The 26,387-nt window shown below is 29.6% G+C and overlaps 1 protein-coding gene across 1 annotated transcript; it reads right to left on the reverse strand.

Moving 5' to 3' along the window:
* Positions 1 to 10,314: 10,314 nt before the first annotated feature.
* On the reverse strand, positions 10,315 to 26,371 carry LOC107441253 (methylosome protein WDR77). Its single transcript, XM_016054443.3, has 9 exons — positions 26,160 to 26,371; positions 23,770 to 23,955; positions 22,550 to 22,691; positions 19,469 to 19,521; positions 18,390 to 18,460; positions 16,595 to 16,649; positions 14,693 to 14,873; positions 11,410 to 11,487; positions 10,315 to 10,484 (listed from the first exon to the last, which is right to left on the reverse strand). Exons 1-9 carry the CDS (start codon positions 26,218 to 26,220, stop codon positions 10,370 to 10,372), a joined length of 942 nt encoding a protein of 313 aa, XP_015909929.1. The 5' UTR covers positions 26,221 to 26,371; the 3' UTR covers positions 10,315 to 10,369.
* Between the last annotated feature and the right edge of the window lie 16 nt (positions 26,372 to 26,387).

The raw sequence follows: 26,387 nt of genomic DNA on the forward strand, positions 1-26,387 counted from the left end.
GATTGTTATTTCGATTCGTACCAAATATCTATGATTTGCATTCTCTTTACAGATAAGACATTTTCATTTTACAGAGCAACTTATCTTGAAGTGAAAAATTGAACAGAATTGTTTTACTGCTTATTTTTTACAGTTTTTAACTTTATGTTTGCACCAACAACTGGTTAAGCATAATTAATGTTGTCGCCTACATTTTTGTTTTTATCTGATAACTTTTCAAAACTAAGTCACAGTGGGTTTTCCCCTCTACTTTCTTCAAATGCATTGAAACAAAAGTTCTTCGAATGCAGAAGTTACCAATCAGAATCTTAGATTACTTAAGAAAAAGTAAATTTTACAGCTTGACAAAACTTTTATGCAACTTTTGAAAATATGAATTTTGATACACTCATCTTCTTCTTTGCTTGAGCTTGTCAGATATGGCCTTTAGGACTTATGGTCAGACTTTTAGGACGGCCTTCTTTGTAGTCTTCATATTGATTCCACAGAAGGGTTCCGTTCCGATTGGATTGAAAGAGGATTCCTGTTTTGCGAGTTCATCAGCTCTTTCATTACCATCAATTCCCATATGCCCTGGTACCCAAATAAGAATGATTTTATTCCTTTTTGCCAGTTCTATTAGGAGATTCTTGCATTCCATAACAATTTTTGATTTAACTTGAAATGAGTAAAGAGCCATCAAGGCTGCTTGACTGTCGCTGAAAATAAGAATCCGCTTACCATGGTAGCCTTTCTTAATATTTATCTGCAGACAGTTTACGATAGCAAGTACCTCCGCCTGAAAGACAGTAGCATACTCCCCAAGACCTTCAAAAAGGTTGAATCTTGGTGACAAGCCACAGACACCCAGTCCTGAGAGGTTACCTTTCTTTGATCCATCGGTATACCAGATTAGATCATCATTTTTTGTATCGATCGTGTTGTTATCCCATTCTTCTCTGGTAGGAAAAACTACTTCAAATGGTCTTTCAAACACGTACTTTCTCTCCATGCAGTCAGAAGGCATAAGGAGAGTTTGATGGTAAATTTTCTTAGTAATACTGGTATGACCTCCAGAAGAGGGCCTGTCATACCATTGATATTGCAATTTCATTCTATATGCAGTCATTCTGGCAGAGCTGCACATGAAGATATCTAAAGGAGTCAGGTCCAGAATTGCCTCAAGTGCTCTGGTAGGGGCCGTGGACATTGCACCTGTGATACACAAGCAGGCCAGTCTTTGCAGACTTCCCAGCTTGTCCTTCACAGTTTTCTGTTCCACTTTACACCACCATATCACTGAAGCATATGTGAAAGCAGGCCTGACAATTGCTGTGTACATCCAAAACATCATTTTTGGTTGTAAACCCCAGTTTTTACCAAGCATGCGTCTGCACATCATTATGCATTTTTTTGCTTGATTGATTTTGTAATCAACATGTTTATTCCAGGTGAGTTTTTGGTCAAGAATTAAGCCTAAAAATTTCACCTCAGAGGCAATATTGATTTCAACGTTAAAAAGTTTTGGGATAAAAAAGCCTTCCCTTTTTATTTTACGAGTGAATGGTACTAGATTGGTCTTCTGTGGATTTATGTCCAGATTCCTCTCCCTGCACCATTTGCTTACATAACTTAGAGCGTTTTGCATAAGTTGGCAAGTTATGTGAAAATCTTTGCCAAGGATGAGTATGACAATGTCATCCGCATATCCCTGGGTATAGTAGCCTATATTATTTAGATGTTTTATTAGGCTATTTACAACCAGATTCCAAAGTAATGGTGATAGTACACCTCCTTGTGGACAGCCTCTGGTTGTTTTCTTTTCTAATGTCTCGTTGAAGATATTCATTTGAATGGCTCTATCCATAAGTAGGGACTTAATCCATAAACATAAAGTTTGGTCTATCCCTGTTTCCCTTAAGGCATTAAGGATGGATGGGTGAGAGGTATTATCAAAAGCACCCTGGATATCTAGGAAGGTGGCCAATGCAATTTCCTTTCTCTCCAGGGTGTCTTCAATCTTAGATACTAGCTTGTGTAAGGCTGTCTCTGTAGATTTACCAGGTTGGTAGGCAAACTGTAGATTATGCAAGGGGTTATTGCTACCCAGGTAATCCCTAATATGCCTATCAATAATTTTCTCCATAATTTTGAGAAAGAATGAAGATAAGCTAATTGGTCTGAAAGACTTAGCCTGGTCATAGTTACTTTTGCCAGGTTTAGGAATGTAAACAATCCTGGTCTTTTGCCATAGCTTTGGAATATGTCCCAGTGCCAGACTGGCTCTGTAAATTCTGGTTAACACAGGGGTGATAGGATCTCCTGCCTTTTGGATCATTACAGGAATGATTCCATCAGGTTCAGGACTTTTAAGTGGTTTGAAGGTGGAGATAGCCCACCTGACATTGTTTTGATTGATAACGTTCTTAGCATAGGTCCATTGATTTCTTTGTATTCTTTTTACAGATCCAATGAAATGCTGTCCTTCATTGCTATCCATATCAATGGCTCCTGGAAAGTGAGTTTTGGCCATAACTTCCATTATCTCTTTTCCAGTGGTAGCAAAGTTGCCATCCTCATCCTTTAAGGTGCCAACCATTATGGGTTCATCCCTTCTAAAGATTCTCTGGAGTCTAGCTCCTTCAGAGATAGAATTTACGTCTTCACAGAACTTTCTCCAGGATTCTTGTTTGCTTTTTCTGACATTTTTGTTATAGTTGGTGAGGGCTCTTTTATAGTTGTCCCACTCACCATGTTTCTTTGCTTTATTAAAGAGTTTTCTAACATTTGCCCTTTCAGTTTCCAAGGAGTTGTTCCACCAAGGACATTGGGGCTTTGCTCTTTTGGTACGTATTGGGCAATTTTTATTGTATGAACCTAGAATTTCGTTCTGCAGAGTTTCTGCTGCAATTTCTAGATCATAATTATCTCTAATATAATTTTCTCCCAGTTGAGTCAGTCCCATGATATCGTCTTGGAATTTCTTCCAATTTGTTCTCATTGGGTCTCTGAAGCAGCGGTCAATATTTATATTGGAGTTTATTTCAAAATGGTTGTTTTGATGGTCGGAACCTGATGGTCTCCCATCTACTTTCCATTTCGTGATATTTTTACTAATAGTCGGTGTTGCTATAGTAATGTCAATTACTTCAGAACGATTAGAAGTTATGAAGGTAGGGTCATTGCCTTTGTTCAAAATATCTAAATTGTAATTAAGAATAAATTCTAAAAGACACTCACCTCTTTTATTTGTGTCTGTGCTGCCCCATACAGTATGGTGAGCATTGCAGTCCAGCCCTAGGACTACCTGCAAGCTGTTTTCTGCACAAAACTGCAGGAGTTTGTGCAGTGTTTAATCAGGTGGAGCCTTCTCTTCATAGGGTAGGTAGACTGAGCAAAAAACAATTTCTCGGTCTCTTCCCTCTATGTTGAGTCTGACTTTCACTGCTGTTAAATCCCTATGAATAAAATCTGTTAGAGGTAGAACCTTAATATCTTTATCTATTAGGATACATGTTCTAGCTTCAATATTAAGATTATAAATGAGCTTACCTTTTGTTCCTTTGAGGCCACTGATTTTTCCCCTGACAAGCCAAGGTTCTTGGATCAGGGCCAGGTGAAAATCCTCATCAAGAAATTTCTTGGTGAGGTTTGTGGTGCCACTTCTACTGTGGTGGATGTTGGCTTGAAGAACCTTCACCCCCATTGTTTTTGGAAGGTTTGTCTAGGACTTTGGTTTGAACTTGGTGAAGTCCGATATAAAATTTATATCCCCTTTTGCCAAGTGTTGCGGCGTCCAGTTCAGGCACGCTAAGGACGATGGTCTGTCCTGATGGTTCATTCTTCCGATGAAGTATGTTCCATTCGGTTGGAGTAAGCCCACCATTTTGTGCCTCAATCTTTCTCAGGACCTCTTTGGGCTCCAGTTTACTACAGACTTTCGGCAGTTTAGCAATGATCTTAGTAGTTCTGACAAGTTTCCTTGCCTCTCCTACCAAGAGAGTTTGCTCCTGCCATGGGTTTAACTCAACTACAGTCTGTTCCAGCCACTTAGAGCTCCCCAGATCTGCACAGTTGATGATAAGTGCCCCATTTTCTAGTCTGCAAGAAAGAAAAGTGGGGACAAAACCCTCTTCATTTCTAGAAATTTTTTCAGTTATCAAGAACTCAAGGTCTAGGGCCTGTTCTTCGGATAAGCGCTCAAGAGGATGTCCTTCAAGAATCACAGCCATTTTGACTGCCGTTAGAGCTTCCTTAAAGGTTATACCTTCAGGTCCTTCTTTCCTGGCAGCCTTTGGGGCTACATCTTGTTCCATCCTTTGGCTTTGTCTTTTCTCGCCTCTCTGCTTTGGTTTGGGTTTTTCTACCCAGGTACCTTCAGCTATCTTCTTTTCTCGGGCAAGTTTCTTTTTCTGTGCACCAGATAGTCTTTTTTTAAGTTTGATCCCATCCATGGAGGCAGTCATGCTATTAATAGCTTCCTGCCCCACTTGAGATGTTGATTGGGTAGAGGTCATTTCTACCTCTTTTGATGAAGGGTTCATTTTTTCTCCTTCAGTTGGTTTTTCCCTGGTTTCCTTTTCTTTTGCAGAAAGGTCTACTTTGGGATTTTCACCTGCAAATGCAGTAATTTGAGTTGTATTTTTGTCATTTTCAGCCATAAATTACCTCAAATAAAAAGCTCAGGTAAAGAAAGTCAGCCAAGCATTGCCTGAGTTACTGGGTAAGGCAATTACTCTAGATGTTCGCCAGTCAAACTAGAGGCTCCGTTAAGACACTATAACCGCAGTGCCATTCACCCAAGGCACGGGTCGCGTAACACCTCGGTTACGGGAGTTGGTTCGCGACCTTCTATTTGTTATTCAGAGGCTATCCTGTCAGTGCTACAGGACATTCGGCTATCCACCACCTGCCGTCGCGCCTGGTAGCCGCTCAAGCCCCAGGTTGATACACTCATACTTTGATACATAGTTCCAGGGGTATAAAATGTTCGATATATTCATAACCTTTAGTTATGAAAATATAGAACATTTTATTCCCCTGCAACTTTCTTTAATAATTGATCTTGTTCAATTGAAAAATTTAGAATGTATGAATAATTTTTTGTCGTAAAAGTGAAGTTTCTTAACTCTGCCCAAATCCACACATATTTTGACAATCATTTATTACATTATAACAAATGATGAATTTTTCTCATTCAGATAGTGCTGATTGTTTATGAAATGGAGAATTTTTGCCACAGTGTCCTGGGGATTTACAGCTGTGCAAATTGTATGCTTTAAACAAGCTGAAATTTAGAATAGTTTGAAGAATTACTGGTATAATAGGTAAATGATAATTAGAGCAAATAATTTAACTCTGATTATTAATTTCCTTTGAATTGAAACTGTAATTACAAAATTTTTTAAAAAGTATTAATAAGGCTGTATTGATAATGAGTCTTTTAAGACAAATTATAATCCTCTCACGATTGCGTGAAGTCCACCTCCAATGGATCCCTTCTCACGTTGGGGTACTGGGCAATGACATCGCCGACACGCTGGCTAAGGAGGGGACAGAAGAAACTTTGATGAGTCCAAGTTCACTCACCTTCATGGAACTGGCATCAAAAAAGAAATCAATGTTTCCTGGCTCGTACCCCCCAAACATCACTGGTACCAGAGCACCCGTCCAGGAGGTGCACTCAACATTCGGTGCAATCGCAAGGAACAGACGGCACTTACCAGGCTTATCAGCGGCCACCTTAAGTCCCTTTCTTTCGAGGGTAGTGTTAAATCCTACCCAAACTGCCCCAGGTGCCACAACATGCAGGCTTCTCCCCAACATATCCTGGACTGTCTTGGTCTAGACACAGGGGACATTCTGAATAACCCACTTTTGGTGGTCGACTTCCTCCGGGTCATGAGTTTCATGGGTATTGTTTAGCCCTGCTAACTTTGGGGATAAGGAAGAAGACAAATTATAACTTTTTTTTTATAAAGAAAAACATAATTACAAAACTAAAAAATTTCTTTTAATTAACTAACATTGACCATTCTAAATACTAAACCTATGAAAATATTTTATAAATTTTTAGATTTATTTAACTTATAAATTTATTTATCAGTTTTCACAAGATTCAACAACTTTTTAGATTTCTTTTTACTTAAAACTATAACAATAAATGTTCAAAAAAACAGGGATGAGATTAGCCAAAAGACAAAAAAGCTGAATTTCCACGATAGTAAATTTTACGCAAGCGCAACCCTTTAATAGTAAATTCCAGACAGTTTAAGGTAATAAATAATGTGTTGACATACAATTGTGTACTAATCTATTATTATATAAATGATTACATTGATACTTAACATTTAGTGAAAATAAAAATTACCAATTGAAAAAATAAAGCTGGAAATTATATTTTTCCTCAGTTCACATAAGAGACAATTATTATTTGAAAAACCTACCCGGTTTAGTAAATTAAAACTACTGAGAATATACATTAATATTTCATTTCTTTTAATAAATACTGTTATGTGATTTATAGCAAATATATCAGTAATATTACTTTTTAAATTATATTGGGAAAAAAACCTTAACATTGGACCGAATCATTATGTTCATATTATAGTCTAATCTAACTAGAGCCCTCTGAAACATATCAATAACAGTGAAGTAGAAATACAGTAACTCCTTAACATACAAAAATTGCTATTTTAGTTTGAAAAATTACATGACAATCAGCAACTGTTTAGATAATTGTTTTTCATTTGATAAGAATTGTGCATTTTATAGCATAAATAACAGCAATTATAAATAAAGTTTTGATGATGAGTTAATTCAATCTTTTTCCAAAAAAAAAAATAAAGAAAAAAAAAATTATTAAATCCCTTTTTAAGTGATTGCTTTTGTTTGCTATATTTAGTCATTAGTCCATCTTCAAACAAATCCTATTTTTTCTTCTTTGCAAGCACAGAATGTAAGTTTTGAATATACTCCCTTCCAGTTTCTCTGATGTTGTAACACTTACATATACTAATAATCGTCGTTAGAAAATCAGTCACCTTTATAACAACTAATTAAAAAAAAATTTACTTCTCACAAGAATCGCGATAGTTGATCTTAAAATTGCGTGAATATGAATAACAATTATGGATTTTGAAATCACATGAATATGAAACTAGCTATACGATTTTGAAAATGAGAAAATACAAACTGGGATATAGAATTTTTAAAACGCGTAAATACAAATCACGATTCATAATTTTTAGATCGCGTAAATACCAATCATGATGCGTAATTTTTAGAGTGCATAAATAAGAATTATGATGCATAATTTTTAGAGTGCGTGAATGCGAATCCCAATGCCTTATTTTAAAATCACGTATAAATATGAAAATCAATGTTTGATATTATAAACCGCATAAGCAAATCAAGACATTGAATTTTAAACTTGCGTGAATACGAATCGCTATGTAGGTTTTTAAAAAGGTGTAAATACGAATCACATATTGGATTTTTAAATCTCGTAAGTAAGAATCACAACGTACAATATTCAAATCGCGCGAATAAGAATCGCAACACGCAAATATGAAAAGCTATGTTTGATATTAAAATCGTGTAGGGGAGAGTCGGGTAGCCCCACCCACTTAAGGAGTATTGCTTATATTTCTGTATAATATTGAGTGGTAATCAATATTTGTGTATGCTTCTATTGTTTTATCATCTAATTAAATAATGCAAAAAGAATAAACCAAAAAAAGAATAGTTTAACTTAAAAAAATAGAAATTTAAAAAAACATGTTTTTCAGCTCTTTTCAAAATGCGTCGGGTAGCCCCGCCCAGTTACAAAAATTATGTTTTTTGACTGTTTTTTCATGTGTAAATGAAAATGACCAATGTATTGACAATAGATAAACCTCATTTATCATTTTTATCACAAAATTATTTTATTTATTACATATTTATATACTTTTAAAGAATTCTATCATTTAATATCAATATTTGTTGTTAAAAATTTATATAACATTCAAATTTGAAGCAATAAAATAATAATCTTTGCAACCGTACATTTATCGACGATATAAAATTGGGCGGTGATATCCGACAGTCATGTGAGTGGTGCTACCCGAAATCAAATTTTTCTGTAAATTTGTAATTACTCGAACAATTTTTCACATAAAACTTTTTTCTTTGTGCAAATTAAACTTAAGACTACATACTTTAATGCTGTTTGTATAGAAAAAATTACTTTTTAGTATTAAAATGAAGTTTAATTGAAACATTCAACCAATTTTTCTTAATTTCATGACTACTGTAATCAACATATTTTCAAAACTATTGTTTACCATGTTAACAGCTGCATAAATACTTGAAACTTTGAAAATAATCTTTTTTTAATATAACAATTAATGTCCGATGGCCCAATGACTTGAAAAAATATTCTATACATATGAAATTGACAGTGGGCTGGGCTACTCGACTCTCCCCTAAATAAGAATCGAGATATTAGCAGATTCCAGGCTTGGGACCTCTAAAAGGCTTGTCAGAAGCAGCGTCGTTTGAACTACGAAAATCGGATCTATCTGGAGGGCGGGTAAAAAATTCGGAAAATCTTATCTGCTGCGTGTAAAAAGAGAGAAAATAGCTAAAATAAGTAAAAATGAGAAAGGATTGGTAGCTATGTAGTTTGAATTTTCTATTTCTCTTTGAAAATCAGTGAATTTTCTGAAAAAGCGGAAAACTTATTTAAAAAAAAGTGAAATTTTTAGAAAATCTGAATTTTTGATAAAAAGCTGAAATTCAAGAGATAAAAGTGAAAAAAGCGGAAAAATCTCATCCCTGAAAAAAGCCATAGACTGAAAGAAACAATTTTTTTTCTTATATGCATAATTCGGCCACATACCAAGCACTGTAGTTATCTTATATATTGCTTACTTCATTTCATAGCTTCGCAGAAAAATACTAAATAACTTTCAATTGTAATTTTAGTCATTATTGAAAGAATAGTAATAGGACTAAGTGTTACTATTTTTTTTCTTTATACTATTCTTATTTTATTGTATGTAAATACAAAATGTACTGATTTTAAATCTTCAGACGTAGATAATAAGTACTTTTACAATAATTTTTTTTAATTATACATGCATTACTCTTAACTGCTTTGTATGAGAAATTGCATATCACAAAAAAATAATTTAAAAAAATAGATTTTGTTAAGTTATGCTTGGTAATATTTTATGATCAATTTTATATTAAAAATATTTCATTAGCGACTAATCTAATAGTTGTTTTACTATGCTATACTGAGAAGTTACAAAGATACATCATTAATAACAGAAATACATATTTACATTATGGAATTTCTATTGTTAATTTTCTTCTCTGATCTTAAAAAAGTTTTAAGTCCTAATCATTGATTTAGTAAACGTTTTGATGGCACTGATATTTATAAAACATTTGTAAAATAAGTCACAAATATGAAACATTTTATAAGTACAGTGCAAAACAATAAAAGAATCACAATGAATAACTTAAAATTCATGAAACTGTTTTTCACATACTAGGACTCAATCTTAATAGTTTGAGGGATGACCTCAAATATGCAAATTAGCTAGTGCAGATATTTTAAATTAAGAAATCAGCCAAAAAAATGTACCATCTCTGAATAGACAAATTTTTTCTCCTAAGGATTTGGATTTCTGACTCAAAATATAAGGAGTAGATGCAATCTGAAAATTATGGTCCTAACAGTTTGGCTAGGAGAGCTGTCAAAAGTTTACACTCCTTAATGTTATTTTACTTTTTGCATCTTAGCGAACTTTTTATCAAATAAACAAGTTTTTGCACATAATTATAAAATTTATTTATCCCATGCAGAATAAGCTCTTGATAAATCTTAATCATTATTATTGACAGTCAAAACAATTTTGAAATGTATGCAAATTTTTAAATTATTTCAAAGAATTTAATTTTACATGGCAAAATACATCCATAAATACATGGCAAAATAAATCCGTTGAATTAAAATCTATTACATTTTAAAATTTTTCAACAATTATTAAATTAAATAATAGTTATAAAAAATTTTGATTTTGAAAAGTAACTAATAGGATCATATTCCCCACATAGTGGCATAATATTTCGGGGGTCAGAAATCATAATCCGTCTAAAAATGATATGCTTATTAGGAGAAAGTACATTTTTGTAGATGATTTCGCAAATTAAAATATCGTATGCACTGAGTCCAAGTATATAAAAATTCAATCATTAAATAAAAAGTTATTCAGAGCGATTTGTTTTAATATTGCACATTCCGCATAAAGATAATGTATTATTTTTAAAAGAAAAAGAAAATTTTTGGATTTCAAAATTTTATTAAAAAATTAAAACTATACAAAACAGCCTATTTTTATTGTGCTATATCATGTTTTAGCACTTTTTTGTCCCATCCACAAGACACTAAATCATTTTCTAAGCTCCAGGCAAGTCCTCGAACAAAGTCATCATGAACATCACTTTTACATCTAAAAGAAGGAAAAAAAAATTTATACTTTTTAGCAAATATTTAAAGAAAAACTAAACTCATTTAAAATACCAATGACTTTTAAAACCATATTGTAAACATAGCAAAACAAATAAAAGCCATTTAATTTCATCAAATATCACAATTTAAGATTATTAGCTCAACTCGTTACTCCTCCCCATACCTAAAAAAAATCAGAAGAATCTTCAAATAAGGCATACTTTTTGAAAGAGGCAAGTAAAAATTATTTTAAAAATTTATTTATTACATAAATAAAAATTAAAACTTCTAGCTTTTAATTTACATCTGAAAATACTGTAATGATTTTAAAATGATTTGTTTTTATTTAAGTAAGGCACAAAAAATTAAATTATTTAATGCAAGTAAATATAACAGGATGTAAAACTAAACTTAAAGGATAATTTTTTTTATTTGTTATAAGGAATTTTAACTCTTGCCCTATTTTGTCATAATAGTAACTATTTTTGCTAAAATATAATTAAAATACTAACTATAATGTAAGTTTTTCTTTCTAATTTAAAGTAGTTTTTTGGAGCAATACACTTAATTATAGTTTCACAGATTTGGAAATATACTATCTTACTAATATTAAAATTTTAAACGTTTCACATGAACAAGTTTTTGGAAAAAGCTTTATTACACAAACAAGTAATCTAATCAGTAAAAGTTTAAATATACTTATACATTAAATAGTTTATCATAACTTCTTCAGGAAAAAATCAAATTAATAACTGAAATTACAGTTATTAACATTTTGGTTTATAATTAAAATCTCATCATTTTGCAATTTTAATTTATGTGAAACACTAAACTATTTCTTTCGTTACTAAAACTTTGTTTTCAATTTTTTACAATTCAATTTTGTTAGGCTTTTTTTCTATGAAAAAAGTATTAAAGCTACTCACAAAACAAGTGGATTGTCCCCTTCAACATTCGTCACACAGACATCAGTATCATCAGCACAAGATGCAAGATATAATTTACTGAAAACAAAAATATATATATTCATAAATATCGGCTTTCAATCTAAAATAACTACAGTTATGTTCCTAGGCATTCTCAGAAGGATGGCTTGCCCTACCTGTCCTTTGATCCCAATAAATGGGCCCTTTTTGTAAAAATAAGTTCCATTTTGAAAGAAAAAAAAAATTAACACTAGTAAAATTATCTGTAATAGGTTTAATAGGAGGTTGTAAATCTGTTTATAGGTTTAATTCTGATTACTATTACGAACATTAACCTTGTTAGGATTATTTTCAACTGGTAAAATTTTTAGAGGTATCTTTTGGGGGGGGGGGGATATTAATACATTTTTAAATGTTCATTTTCTTACAATTTTCCATTTAAATTATAGAGAAAAGCTTTCAAGTTATTTATCAATGAATAATTTGTTAGTTTACATTTTTCGAAAAAAAAAAAAAAAAAACTATGCAGAGATTGCGTTTAATTATTCTTTATAAACTACAATTTTTTTTTCTTATCCTGATAATGAGAGAGAATTATTTTTTAAAATATACACATAAAATAGTATAAGAGGGTAATTTAAAAATGTTTGCCAATAAAATTCAATTACATTAATATTACACGTTTTGAGAAATTTTTTACGGTGTTAAAGCTCAGTCTGCCCTTTTTACTCTGCGGGAGAACTCTGATATCTATATTGATAAATTACAGATAATGGATTTTTGCAACATTCTCCTTAAACTCAAATGTCAACTGTGAAAAAGTGCAAAACTAAATGTGGACACTAATGGCGAAAAAAATTATGAAGTCATTACTGAAATACTAAATTCACAGGTCACAATCACATAGTTGTAAAGATATCAAGGTATAAATGGGCAGAAATAGAAAAATCACATGAATTAATGAGAAAATTGGTGGAAAGATTATAAATTAAAACGATATGTATTAATAATCTTTAAAAAACCAATTAACCAGAAATTCTAGCACAAATGAGAAAAGCTTAGAACGATAAATTCTTTTCAAAATCAGTATAATTTGTAGCATTACATGGATTGGAAGAACAGGATGTCTCAAGTGCTGTAAGATTTCTGTTTAAAAGTGTGAAGGGAATATTTTTATGTCTTAGTAGTTTAGTGATCAAAATTTCTTGTAAAATATTTCATAAAATTTTGATTTATGTAAAGTTAATATAATATGTACATTAAATTACTTTTATTTTTAGTTATTTAATATCTTTAGAAATAAGAGGGATAATCTTAAGTTCTTGGTTTTTATGTTGCATTTTATAGAATCAATTTGGAGTTTAACTTGTTTTGATTTAAGGTAAGTAGGTACTTTATTTATGTCACACTAGAGCTGCACAATGGACTATTGGCGACGATCTGGGAAATATCCCTGAGGATGATCCGAAGACACGCCTTTGCAATTTTGATCCTCAACAGAGGGGATGGCTCCCCTGCTTTGGTGCCTAACGATCTGCATGCATAGTCGAGCACTTAACGGTTTAACGAGGAGCGCTACTGTGCATCCTCGGTCCCAACACAGGCTGATCAAACTAGTCACCCACCCGCCTACTGACCGCAGCCAGTGATGCTTCACTGCAGAATTCTACTGGGAACCAAGTCTTTATGATCAGTCCACTGCAGGACTCTTTTGATTTTAAAGAAAAAAAAATTAATTTATGAAAGAGAATCATGTAAAAATGGCAGAGTTTCGTAAGATGCAGTTCATATTTTGAAAAAAAAAAAATATATATATAATAAATGCAGATACAGTGAAAGTTTACTAAAAAAAAACGTGTTGTTGTTGTTTCTTATCCTCCATCTGTCTGACGGAATCGGACAGGATCCAATAGGTTGTTGACCCTCAAAAAGTCGATGACAAGAAGTGGAGTAGCGTATAAGTTTTCCTTGGAAAGTCCCAAGCAGTCAAGGATATGTTTGGCAGAGGCCTGCTGGGCTTCACGTTTGGAGCAGACTGCATAAGTCTTTCTTCCTTCGAAGTACGAGAGACTATTCGTGTGTCCACTTGCCAATCTGGCAATTGCTGTTTGAGACGCTCTATCACCTATATGAGCAAGTGAAGAGCCCGGTTCCTTGGCCGCATACCAGTTATGAGAGGGGGGATCCTCCACTTTTTTGATAGATGGTTTTTGATTTTGGACTGATTCTCTGAGTAGGTAAGGGCTGAGGACGAAGGTGTTGAATGACTACAGCCCTCCTTGGCCAAGCGATCCGCTTGCTCATTGCCAAAAATGTCAACGTGGGATGAAAAAAAATGGGTGAATGGGTTAAGAAAGTTTACTCAAAAAACTCCATTAAAATGTTGTCTCCTTTTAGATAGTTTGTATTCTCATAACCATTTTATTTCCTTCTTCTACAACAATAACCTAAACTTTTCTCAAAATTTTTTTAAAACTTCTTTTCAATAAAGTTTTATCTTTTCAAAATACCTACTTACTTTCAAAACATAGGAAATCAGCAGAAACAAAATGCATACAAAAGTCTTTAGAAATTAAATTGTGGCAAAAACTAAATAATTTATAGAAAAAACTAATACGCCCAGAACCATATCTTATTCTATAGAAGGAACTTCTTACCACTGATATGAAAAATTAGCTTTAGAACATATTTCATTTTAATTAAATGTCCGAGTCAGATAAACATGTAAGTTAAAATTATGACTCAATACAAGTGAAACAAAATGATGCAAACAAGAACTTTTGTAAATCAATTTTATATTATACATTTCTGATTTTTTAAAGTATAATTTTAGCACATCTCTGCCTTCAAGTCTTTTTCTGGCTCATGAAAAACTTTTTCAATGGGTTTTAGCGTACTTACCTACAATTCTCTCAAAGAAGTTCCATTTTATCAATAATATAGCCAGATATATGTTTAACAGAAAACTTGCCAACCCCTAGTTATAAAAATTCAGATTGCCACTGCATGTTAATTTATAAAAAAAGCCAATTTCAATTATATATTATTTCATTAATCCATTATAATATATAATGAGCCTAAATAAAAGAAAAAACTCACAGCTTAGTGGGCTCTCCAAGGCTGCTACAAGAGCAGCCAGTGACGTCTGAATCAAAGAAAATACAACCTATCAAGCAGGTAAAAATGCAGAAAGTCTTATCTTCGGCACAATGTGGAAGAGTTGGCAGCTATGAACTTGATATAAATTAAGTACATTATATTATTTAGTAATGAAATTAATTACCTTTTTGAAAAAGACATTTTAAATATACGCCTCTTGTGAGCATCCCAAGAGCTCAAGCAACTACCACTAAGTCTTAAGTCTTTTATTGCAATTACACCACTTTCATCTCCAACAGCAAAAAGATTATCACTTAATGGTTTCCAGCAGACTGCTGTTGTACTGCATTTAAAAGGATATGTATCTATAAATAAAATAATGAAGACTCAATTTAGCAAAATGCAATTTAAGTGACAAAACTATACAATGTGAAATGCTTAAATAATTCCCCTTTAATAATTTAATTTACTACTTTATCAATAGAAACATTACCATGCAAAATTCAGATAAATTAGATTACTGAACACATAACAGGCAATAAATTAAGAAAAGGATATATAAGAACAAAATTTTGTTAAAGAATGATTGTCATACTCAAATGACTACTTCTGTTACCACAGTGCACAACTTATTTGTATTAAGTTATCATAAATTTAAAAAAAAAAAAAAACTTTATTTGATAACAAAATATGCACACTGACTTAATAATAATGTTTACTAGAGTAAAAAATCTAAACCATAAAATACTGATTAAGACCCAACCCAAATTTTGGTAAAAATCGCTGCAAAGTGGGTGAAGGTGTAAACAGAAGCAAGGAAAAATTACAAAATTTACACGAAAATTGAACATATTCAATAAAGTGGAATTTTATTTAATTTAATTAAGCATAAATCAAATAAACTACAATTAATAACAAATAAATAAATATGATGAATTTTTTTCCTTCACTTTTATGCACAAATAGAATCCTTTTAGAGATATAACATTCTCAGTAGTTATTAAGAAATATAGAACATTGAATATTTGTAATAGGTGAATAACATTACATTGGATTATATTAGGGTGTTCAAAAGGTAGTTTTTTTTTATAAAAATGAAAGAGGTTTGATAGTGAATAAATATTTATTTGATTATATACTGCCAAACCAGGTCAATATCTTTTGCCATCTTTTTGGCAGTAGTACACTCATAAAACTTTGCAAAAAACTGAACCAGGCAATCTCATTTGAAGTAAAGGTTTTATTGCCTAAAAATTCTGTTGAAACCAGAACACGTGATAACCATAAGGTGCAAGATAGGGAGAATATGGTGGGTGTGGTAATATATTTCATCTAAGTTGTGAAAACTTTTGGACAAACTGTTTTTGCTGCCAAGACAAAAAGTGTATAAGGTCTTGCATTATCTTAGCGGAACACTACATCTTTTTTATTGCTCAATTTGTCCAGCTCATGACTGTGCCTTTCAGAATTGATCATTGCTTTCTCCTGTAGAAGCCTTAAAAAATAATTTTTTTTTGAAGTTCCAGTGAACAGATTGTATTAACCTTTGGCTTTCCTAGTGGTTTGCACTGGTTCATCTTCTTTATCTCTTGCATTTAATATTGTTGTAGATAACTCATTTCTCATCCCTAGTGATGATGCAATGGCAATACTTTTTTCCCACAAGAACATGAGGTGCCCATACATCAAGCTTTGAGTTTAAACCAAAGTGTTTCAATTTATCATGAATGTCTATTGTCCAGTTTTAACTAGATAGCTCAACAGCTTTGACCTTCAACATCAAAATTGACATATCGAAATTTCCCAAGCCTGTTATGGCACCGGCGCTAGTCAATACATCTTCTCTATGTATATTAGGGAATTTTGATAATTGAAAGGATACCAACCAAAAACTACTGAATAGAATCAATCAAACTTTTCTAAAGCAAGCCTTGCAGCTGTCAAAATATATAATGCTTATGCTGTTTAAGAGTGAAGTTTGCTGAGAAAAAATATAATTAAATCCTCTGTTGAAAAAAATTAAATTACTTTCCGAATAACTCAATATAATATTAAAGATTCATTAGGAAAATATGAAAAAACTTACCTATAAGAGTTGCTGGTTTAGGCAGTCTAATATCAAATAACACTATTTTGCTATCCTAAAGAGAACAACAACAAAAATAATAATACATATTTGAACAACAAATAATATTTTACTACAAAAATAATTTTTGTTATAAAGTCATGAAATAATGCACAACATAAAGCAACCACAATAATGTAGACAAAAAAAAAAAAAATTAAATTTCACAGCTAGCTTAAAAACTTTTTCAAAATCAATTTCAATAATTAAAAAAAACAAAAAAAAACAACAGATATTTTAGCATTTCAAAGCTATCAATACAAAAAATATTATATTAACATTGAATAATATTAATATTGACATAAAAATATCAATAACAGTTAAGTCTTTTTTTATGAGCTAGGGATGAAATTTAGTATATTAACTTCTTAGACTTAAAGCAATGAGAAAAACTTATCACTATTTTTAAAGCTTATTAAAAAGAGCATAAAAATAATAAAATTAATACTATGAAATTTTTTTTCAATTATTAAAAAAAAAATCACAAAAACATTAGCAGGAAAATTTTAAAGCAAAGCAACACAATATCAATCTGAGTTTAAGAAGATTCAAATCTTTTACTTTTTAAATTAACTTATAAATATAGTAAAAAATAAAATAATTTTTCATAAGCTATAATCTAAAAAACTGCTGTAAATTGATTTTATTAATTAATGCAGCATATATAAGTTATGCTCATTAACAAAATATTATACATGGAATTATTTGATGATATATAATTTACGATACATAAAGATTTTAATTTTGAAATAAAATGACATTCTTCTTAATAAACTAAGCATTAACTGAGTTTTTGTTGACTGACATAAAAACTGAATCAATTCCATAGATATAAAGATAATTTGTGACTCAGATTCAAAACAGGCTGAACATGCTAATCATAAGGTCCTAACAGTATAGAGATGTTAAACATGTTTTATATCAAAACATCTTTAATAAAAAGAGGTAAAAAATAACTTTAATGATAATGTTAATACAAAACAGCTGACAAAGATATATATTACAGACATTACAGTTTGATAAATGAAGGTATTCTTCTACTAGTAGATTTAAATTTACTTTCAAACTAAAACTTGCTTGTTACTACTATTATAACATCACATTTTAATTAACTCAAGCACAAAAATTAACACAAAGAGGCTCCAAAAAGAAATATGATTCAAACGAACTAATTTATCTAAATTTATTATTAACAGAGATAATAAACTACGAAATCAAAAATAAATATATAAATTTCCAAAAAATGGTTCTTTCATATTTGAAAAAACTTACAGCACTTAAAAATAATATTTTAATATTATGTAATTACAATTCAAGATAATATTTCAATCTAAAAAGAGGGAGAAAAAATAAGGAAACTTAAAGAGTGCATTTATATTAACATAAAAATGATAGTATTTGAAAAGAGAATTATTAAAAAAAAAAAGCATTTTTCAAAACAGAAACATACCAAAATATAATGCAAAAATAGTGAAATAAAAATAAAACTTATGTATAAAAAGTTGATTAATGAAATTAAAAGAAGGGAATTATGTTTAGAGGACAAGTTTAAATTGGCTTTATTTTTTAACAGTTAACTGCAGTAAAGAATAAATTAAATGTGTATTAGCCTTTCGTTTTTTTTTTTCATGTAAAAAGATAAAACTAAAGACAGTTTATTTATAAGAGTTTTTGTAGTTATTTTCAAATTAAATTTAATATTTAAAACATCTATCGTTTTTTGTAAGGAAAGATAAGAATTAGAAGGAAAACTTACCTGTCCACATGTAACAAAAATATTAGGGTCTGTTGTAGAACAAGACACTTGCCAAACTATGCCTCCATGAACTAAAAAACAAACAAATACTTAACCATGAAATGTAAAATAGAAAAAAGGACTTAAAAAAAAAAAAAAATTCTCTTCCACAAACATATATATATATATATATATATATATATATATATATATATATATATATATATATATATATATATATATATACAAATACACAAATTAATTGTTCTATTTAACATGAACTAAATAAGTACTACTTAAAAAATTATTTATAAAATATAACATTCTAAACATCTGTTACTATCTGCTTCTTACTATTCTTGATAATTATTAAATATCAGTTAATAAAGATTTTTTGTTGTTTGATTCTTAAAAGCTGAAAATGTGGTAAATTTTAACACAAAGTCACAAAACTTATGAGAATTGGTCCAGAATTTCTGCGAAAAAGATTAAAAGTTTTTATAAGAATAACCTCATAAAAGTTTCTCACAATAAGATCAGACATGTGAATGCTGGGAGAAGAAATTATCTGAAATTCTTTTTCGCCAAGACAAAAACATGGATTTATGATGGTAGCGAATGTCTCGAAAAGTGATTATTGAAATGTGCGATTCGAATTTTAAATGTTGTTACATCATATTAAAAATTAATTCAATCTAATTGTAACCAAATAAAATATGGGGCAAATGTATCATTGATTAATTAACTATTCTGTTACAAATCTGAATTTGCAACAAAATTGTTACCGAATGAAATGTAAAGAAGGTGCGGGTGAGAGTGGAATAAATGTCTCATCAACAAGTTTTTGCACAAGTAACCAAATTTGAATTTTAGATACTCCCAGAAAATTTTGTCCAAACATAAATTATTGATTGGCGAAAATCTATGAATCAATGATATTGAGATTTGTGGAATTCTGCAAATTAGCAGAAGAATCACGCATCAAAAGACAATTAAGTTGGGAAAGAAATATGATCAAGAAGTTACATTTTAAGAGTAGTGAAATATTTTGTGTCCTACTTTTGATGAAATTTGTTTTTCAGATTTAACTACTTACTTACTTGGTCTGTAGGTTGATGTGGTGGCCATAGTTACTAAATCCCAAACTTTACCACTATAAAAGAGAGAAAAAAAAAAAGGAGTTTTAAAATAATGCACTACATTATGTTTTTAAAAAAAATAGATTTTAAGATGTATACAAAACTTTTTAAGTAAAAATGTTGCTTCAGCAAGTTCTAAATAACAGGCATTACTAAGAGATTTTCTTAAATTTAATACAAAACTTTCACAAAAGACAAAAATACAGTAGGGAACCGATTATCCGGAACGATCCGGTTAACCATCGCTATTCCGGATAACTGATTTTTCCGGTTTTCTGAATCGCTACAAAAAGCCGTTTTTTTTTAATTATTAAACACAACTAAAAAAATTTTTTTTTTTTGGAAATAATCTTAAAAAGAAGAAAAAACGATGGAGCAATACACTAATGATTATTTCCAAAATAAGGTAAACATCTTTAAAAAAAGAACGAAAAATCCTAAAATTTTATAAGGAAATTTTTTTTTTATAATGGTGGGAAAATTTATCGAATTTCATTCCGGTTTTTTGGTTTTCCGATTTCCGGATAACGGGTTCTGTACTGTAGTTTATTTCCTTCCCTCAGTAATTTTTTCTAGTATTTTAACAGATGAGTTACATTATTTCTTACACAGTAAAAATTTATTTAGATAAAAAAAAAAAAAAATTATTATATAAGATTTTTACCAAAAATAAATAAATAATCACATAAAATTTTGTATGTATAAAAGATAGGGCAGTGTTTTCACTACAGCGCGAGAACGCGAGAATCTCGCATATTTTTTTCTTTTCTCACATTAAAAAATGATTACCGCGAGAAATTCGCGCATTCTATAAATAAATGTCAAAATTCGCGAATTTCTCACACTTTGGAAAAAGCTTCGAACTACGCCATTTAGAATAAAATCCGTTTCACTTTTCTTCCTGGATCTTTCATTATTTTCAACATCTGCCCAGTTATCTAGCTTCTCTATTTACCAGTATTGTTCAGAACCTTTTCGAACAACAGAACACAACCACGGAACCCCTTTCAGAACGCATTTCTCTGTAACCACGCGTTTACCGTAGGTAAGGTTTCTTCATGTAAGACATTCAAATTTTTTATGTGCTAATGTAAGATGGACAAATACCTTGTAAAGGCAAAATCTTCTATGATGATGCACCAAAAATATTCAATGCTTTTAAAAATAGAAGAAGTTAAAAATGTATTATAATTAAAGAAATGATTTTTTTCAAGAGTTTTTGTGTTTTTTTAGTTTTTAGAAATCTCACTTAACTTTTTGAAATCTCACCCTGTTTTTGAGAAAGGGTGAGAAATTCTCACCCATTTTTTTTCTATGATGAAAACACTGTAGGGTCAAGTGGGGTAAAGTGGAAATAAAATCATACTTATTTTTTAAAGGCTCTAAAATCAAAACTAAAGCCTTTGATGCAATTTATAAACATTCATTAAGATTTGTGAGGTATAACTCATCTATTTTGTTTGACTATTTTCGTACGGTAATGCATTCAAATGAGCAAGTTTTGATATACACACTCTATCCCAGAGTGTGGTAAAGTCTGTTCTGAAACTAGTATAAATTTTGCTAAAAAACACATGTTAAGATTCTTTTAGAAATAAAACTGCTCATATCACAATTATATATTTTTTTTAAAAAAACTAAATTATTCCCAAATTATTAAGAGTTAATGTTCATGGCTGTCAAAATTAGGTTTCACTTCGGATGCAGTATATTTTACTGAAAATTTCATTAAAAAGCAAATAAAGTGTAAGAGTTTTTCAATTATTTGAAATATGAATGAGAGTGTAAAAAATATTTAAAATGGTAATTTAACGTGTTTTTACTATGTATAGCAGACACGTATTTTTGTTGAATTTAGTTACTTTAAGGAAATAATTTGTGTTTTTAATGAAAAAAAAAAAATTTATTAAAGTAATCAAATATCACACACACACAGATGTAAAAATTTTTTTTTTTGCAAATAAAAATGTTAAATGGCTTTATATGACTACTATCTTTTATTCTTAAACTTGAAATTAATGAGATAATTTCTGTTAAGATAAATTATTTATGAAAATCATAAAGGACAATAAATCACCTACTTATTACATTACCAGTAACTTTAACGATTTAAAGTCAATGAAATTTAATATATTTTTTTCTTCGCATGAATACTTTCAAAACTATTTATTTTACAATGTCTATGAACATTTTTTATGACACTCTAAAGCAGTGAAAAAGTGTAGGCATACGTATCATATAAATTATATTTACTTACGTACGCATAAGGTTTCATGAGGAAAACAAGTTTTAAAAATTTTTGCTATGTAAGAAACTGTTATAAGAATTTATACTAATAATTTTAAAATTACAATAAATATAACGTATCAAACAAATTTATCAAATAGAATACATAAAATTCATTGGCTTTTTATAATGACATTCTATTTTTTATAAAGCAGTTATTCTCCAATTTTTCTTTATTTGTCACTGCACACTTTTAATGATTTCGAAATTTGACGGCACAAAGAAAAAAAAGAAGTTTAAAAGTAGTTTATTTAACCTATAATGCAATACCGTGTGAAATATACTTTGTAAATATATACTGTGTAATAATATAATACTGTGTAAAATAGTTTATGACAATTATTTTGAATTTGAAAGAAAATATGTACTATAAAAGCAGTACATTTATTAAGGGCTTAATTAAGAGTTAACAGTTATTTTGCTTTTTTTTGCTATTTATTAATTGTTAGTTTTTTTTACATTGTAATTTTTTAGTGATTCCTTGTTAACTTGATTTTTTTTTATAGTTAACCTTTGTTGATTTGTTTATATAAGTATTAATAGCGTAGCTAATTTAAATTGTTAGCTTTTTTCCTCTGTAAGTTAATATTTATCTTTCTTTCTTTTGTTAATTAATAATTTTAATAGTCATTAAATTTCCAACTCATTTCAAAGTTGCCAGTGACAGGACTATTGCCATCAAAGATCACTGGTGAGAATCACTGATTTAAAGGTTTAAAAATTAAAATGAGGAATAAATCTTAGCAAAATAATTACCATTTATCAGCACCAACACTGACTAAACTAGATTTGTTCGAGTTAAGGCTAAGAGAAGTTATCGAGTCATCATGCTCTAATGCACCAAGCGTCCACTTAAATTCTTCAGGTTCATCTTCTAGCTTATATACTTCTAGACAACCTATATTAAGAAGGAAAAAAAATTTAATTGGAAGAAAAACTAGAAATAAAGACATTTTTTAATTAATTTTTCTTGCCTGTATATATTACCAAGAAAAATGCCCAATAAAATAAATAATAACAATTTATAAGTTACGAATACTATAAGCTGTATGATTATAAAAGCTCAGATTAGATCTTTTGTATAAAAAATACAAACAAAATTAAATAATTTAAGAAATAAATTACATAACATGCTTTATTTAAGATTTATCAAAATATTTCAATGACATTTTACTGCTCAAATACATTTACATTTTACAATAACATTTAAAATTCATTAATAATTTCAACCATTTATAATTTTGGAAGAATAATTAATTATTGCCTGTTCACCACTGAATAAGCAGTAGACAAATTAATGGGGGTTGCTATGAAAACAGGTCATTCTGCTTTATTGAAAGTAAAAACTGTTTAGTCATTAACGTGTTTCCATTGTAATTACAAAGTTCAATGTCAAAAGCACATCTTGCGGTGGACAATCAATTTAAATGAATTATAAAAAGGAATGCACTAGTCAATTATCCTTATAAAGTATTGTAATTGTATTTTTGTACACCCTTTTATATTTGTCTGACTTAAATCTTGCAACAGTTAAGGGTGGCAAAGAATTACATTGATTCCTTTTAAATCATCAAAGTAAAAAACAATAAAATTTTTGTTAGGTAATAAAATAATTTTAAATACCTAACACATGAAAACCAAATCTTTTTGTCTTTCCATAAAAAATTACTGAATTCCTTACAAACAAACAAAAAAAAATACCATTTCATAACACATGAATACAGTGTAATGACAAATGATAAACATAAAAACCTATAATCAAATAAATATATTTTTGATATCAACTGGTAAAGCAATTCTAAAATAAACAAACAAATAAATTAAAAAAGTAAAACAAAATAAACACTTATATAAAAAACAATTTTTACTCAAAAATTACTGAAAAATCATATGCCTATGGAAAAACTAAAATATTTCATGGACTAGAAGAATTTTTGATTAATTGATCTTTTATTTACACACATAGAAAATGTTACCTGAATCAAGTCCAAGGACAACTCTTTTATCATCTAAACAAACCAAATCACAAATGCCAGAAGATACTTCTATACCAGTAGAACATTTTTCTACGTCTGGAGCATCATCAATCGTTTTAAAGCACCACAAAGATCCATTCCAGTATCTTCCCGTCAAATTTGAAGATCCAAATATTAATTTACCATCTACAAATAAGCTCATTTGTTAATAATCATAACAATGTTAATCAAAATAACATTAAACTTTAAATTTAATAAATAACTAACTGTGATATTAAAATAGAAGTACACATAATGTTTGAAAAAAAAAAATTATAATTGAGTGTATAACAGCTCTAGTAAGCCCAATCTTTATATCAATGAACCTTTTTCATAATAAACTAAGGAACAACTTAACTGTTCCTTCGTTCATTAATAAAAATATAAATTTACTTTGAAGATTAAGTAACAGCATATTATATATTTGCAAACTAAATGTACTATACATTCCACAATATATGTATAGAAAATTAGCTTCATATGTATATTGCTTTCACTACATAAAATAAAGTAAAGAATTACTTTGTAATGAACTCAATTAAAGCAAGTTTTTAACCTTTTCTTGCAGAAATATAATTTGATTATTTTTTTCCTTCACTTTATCAGGATGGTCACAAAAAGTAAAGGAGTAAAAAAAATCCCTAATTTCCTCAGATTGATTTTATAATTTTCAGGATTTTTGTAACTGGTGGCATGAATTTTAATATTAGTTTTTTAATTCTGCTTTATTTTTAAACGTAAATTGTATTACAAAGCACTGATATTTGTTGTGCTAATGACATCAGAGTTGAAAATAAACAATAACTATTTAAAAAAAAAAAAAAATTATAACAGGACCAAATTTTCTTGGTAAAAAATAGACCTAAGGTTCCTCAAATTAAAATTTATTTATTTTCCATTACGTTAAGGTATAACATTAAATTATCTGTTTTCACAGTGTTGATAAAAGTCTCTGACATCTCCCTGTTTTGTGGCTATCCTCTACACATAAAATATTTACCTTTTTTTCTTAAATACAATAAATTTTGAAAAAGTAATAAATTTTGATAATTAATAAATTTAAATAGTTCGTTAAAAATCATATTGCTTAGTGAGTTAATTATTTTGGACACTCAAATTGGTACTTCTAGTATTTTAAAATTTTACTGCAATAACTCTTACATTGAAATTACTTGGAATAAAAATTATGAAGATTTCTAATTAAATTTATGAAGTCTTTGTTTTATCATTTAGTGGTAGTTCTAAGTTGTTAGAAATACAGTAGGGAACCGATTATCCGGAACGATCGGGACCATTGCGATTCCGGATAACTGATTTTTCCGGTTTTCTGAATCGCTACAAAAAGCTGTATTTTTTATTGTTAAACCCAACTTAGAAAAAAATAATATTTGGAAATAATCTTAAAAAGAAGAAAAAACGATGAAGTAATACACTAATGATTATTTCCAAAATGAGGGTAAGGTAAACATCTTTCAAAAAAGAAAGAAAAATCCTAAAATCTTATGAGGAAAAAATTTTTTTTTATAAAAAAAATGGAGGGAAAATTTATCAAATTTCGTTCCGGTGTTTTGGTTTTCCGGATAACGGGTTCTGTACTGTACTTCAAATCTTTTCTATCTATCCCCATAGTTGGAAAGCAGAGAATTTGAAAAGCATATGGATGGAATGATACAACTTCTTAGAAAAATAGCTTAAAAGAAAAGGATTTCTATATTTTCTTAATATTGTATAGTTAAAAAAAAGGGTAGTGAGGGATCATTAGAGTAATTCGAGCAATTGTAAATTTTTCAACATGCTTTGTAAAGAATTCTCCAATATTTTGGAGCTTTCCTTAGTTAATTGAGGATACAGGTTAAATTTCATTATTTTCGGTGAAAAGTTGATAGCTAAGCAAGGAATAGCAGAGGGATGGTTAAGCAAGCAAAATTTTGATGTAACATTAAGTGATAAAGTAGCTTCCACATTTAGGTTTGACATTCTCTAGAATTGAATATAACATGAGAATTCCTGCTGTTTTTACATGGTTACATTTCAAGCGATTTTAATAGCCTTATTTTATTATATTACAATATAAAATAAGTAAACACATTATCAGTGAAATACGTTTATTGTTAAAGACCATTATTATGAAGAAAAAAAAAGTTTTACATAAGCGAGTCTTAAGAACAGAACAAATTTGGGAATGTGTAACATCGTCAAATGCAGATATTCCCAACACTAGATACATAAAAAATATGAAATGTTATTACAAATCTGCCATTAATTAAATTTAAAAAATTTATTGAAAAAAAAAATCGGTACAATAAAAGATGAAACATAATTTTAAGGCTTTCCTCACAAACGTGACTTACCAGTTGTAAAATCAATGGCATCTAAATGGTTTTCAACCATAGCAGGAATGCTTGATGACATTTCTAATTATTTAATAAGCTCAAATACAAAAAAGGAAAGTAATAAATTATTTTTCAGTTCGGAAAAGGAATTTTACATAATGCTAAATGCACCACTAATTACTAATGTTTTGATTCTTACAGGCGCAATTTTTTTGATTGGAAAATATTTCATTGCCAACATTGAAA

Source organism: Parasteatoda tepidariorum, chromosome 1 (assembly GCF_982258835.1).
Source record: "Parasteatoda tepidariorum strain Cologne lab strain chromosome 1, Ptep-v5.0, whole genome shotgun sequence".
Taxonomy (NCBI): Eukaryota; Metazoa; Arthropoda; class Arachnida; order Araneae; family Theridiidae; genus Parasteatoda; species Parasteatoda tepidariorum.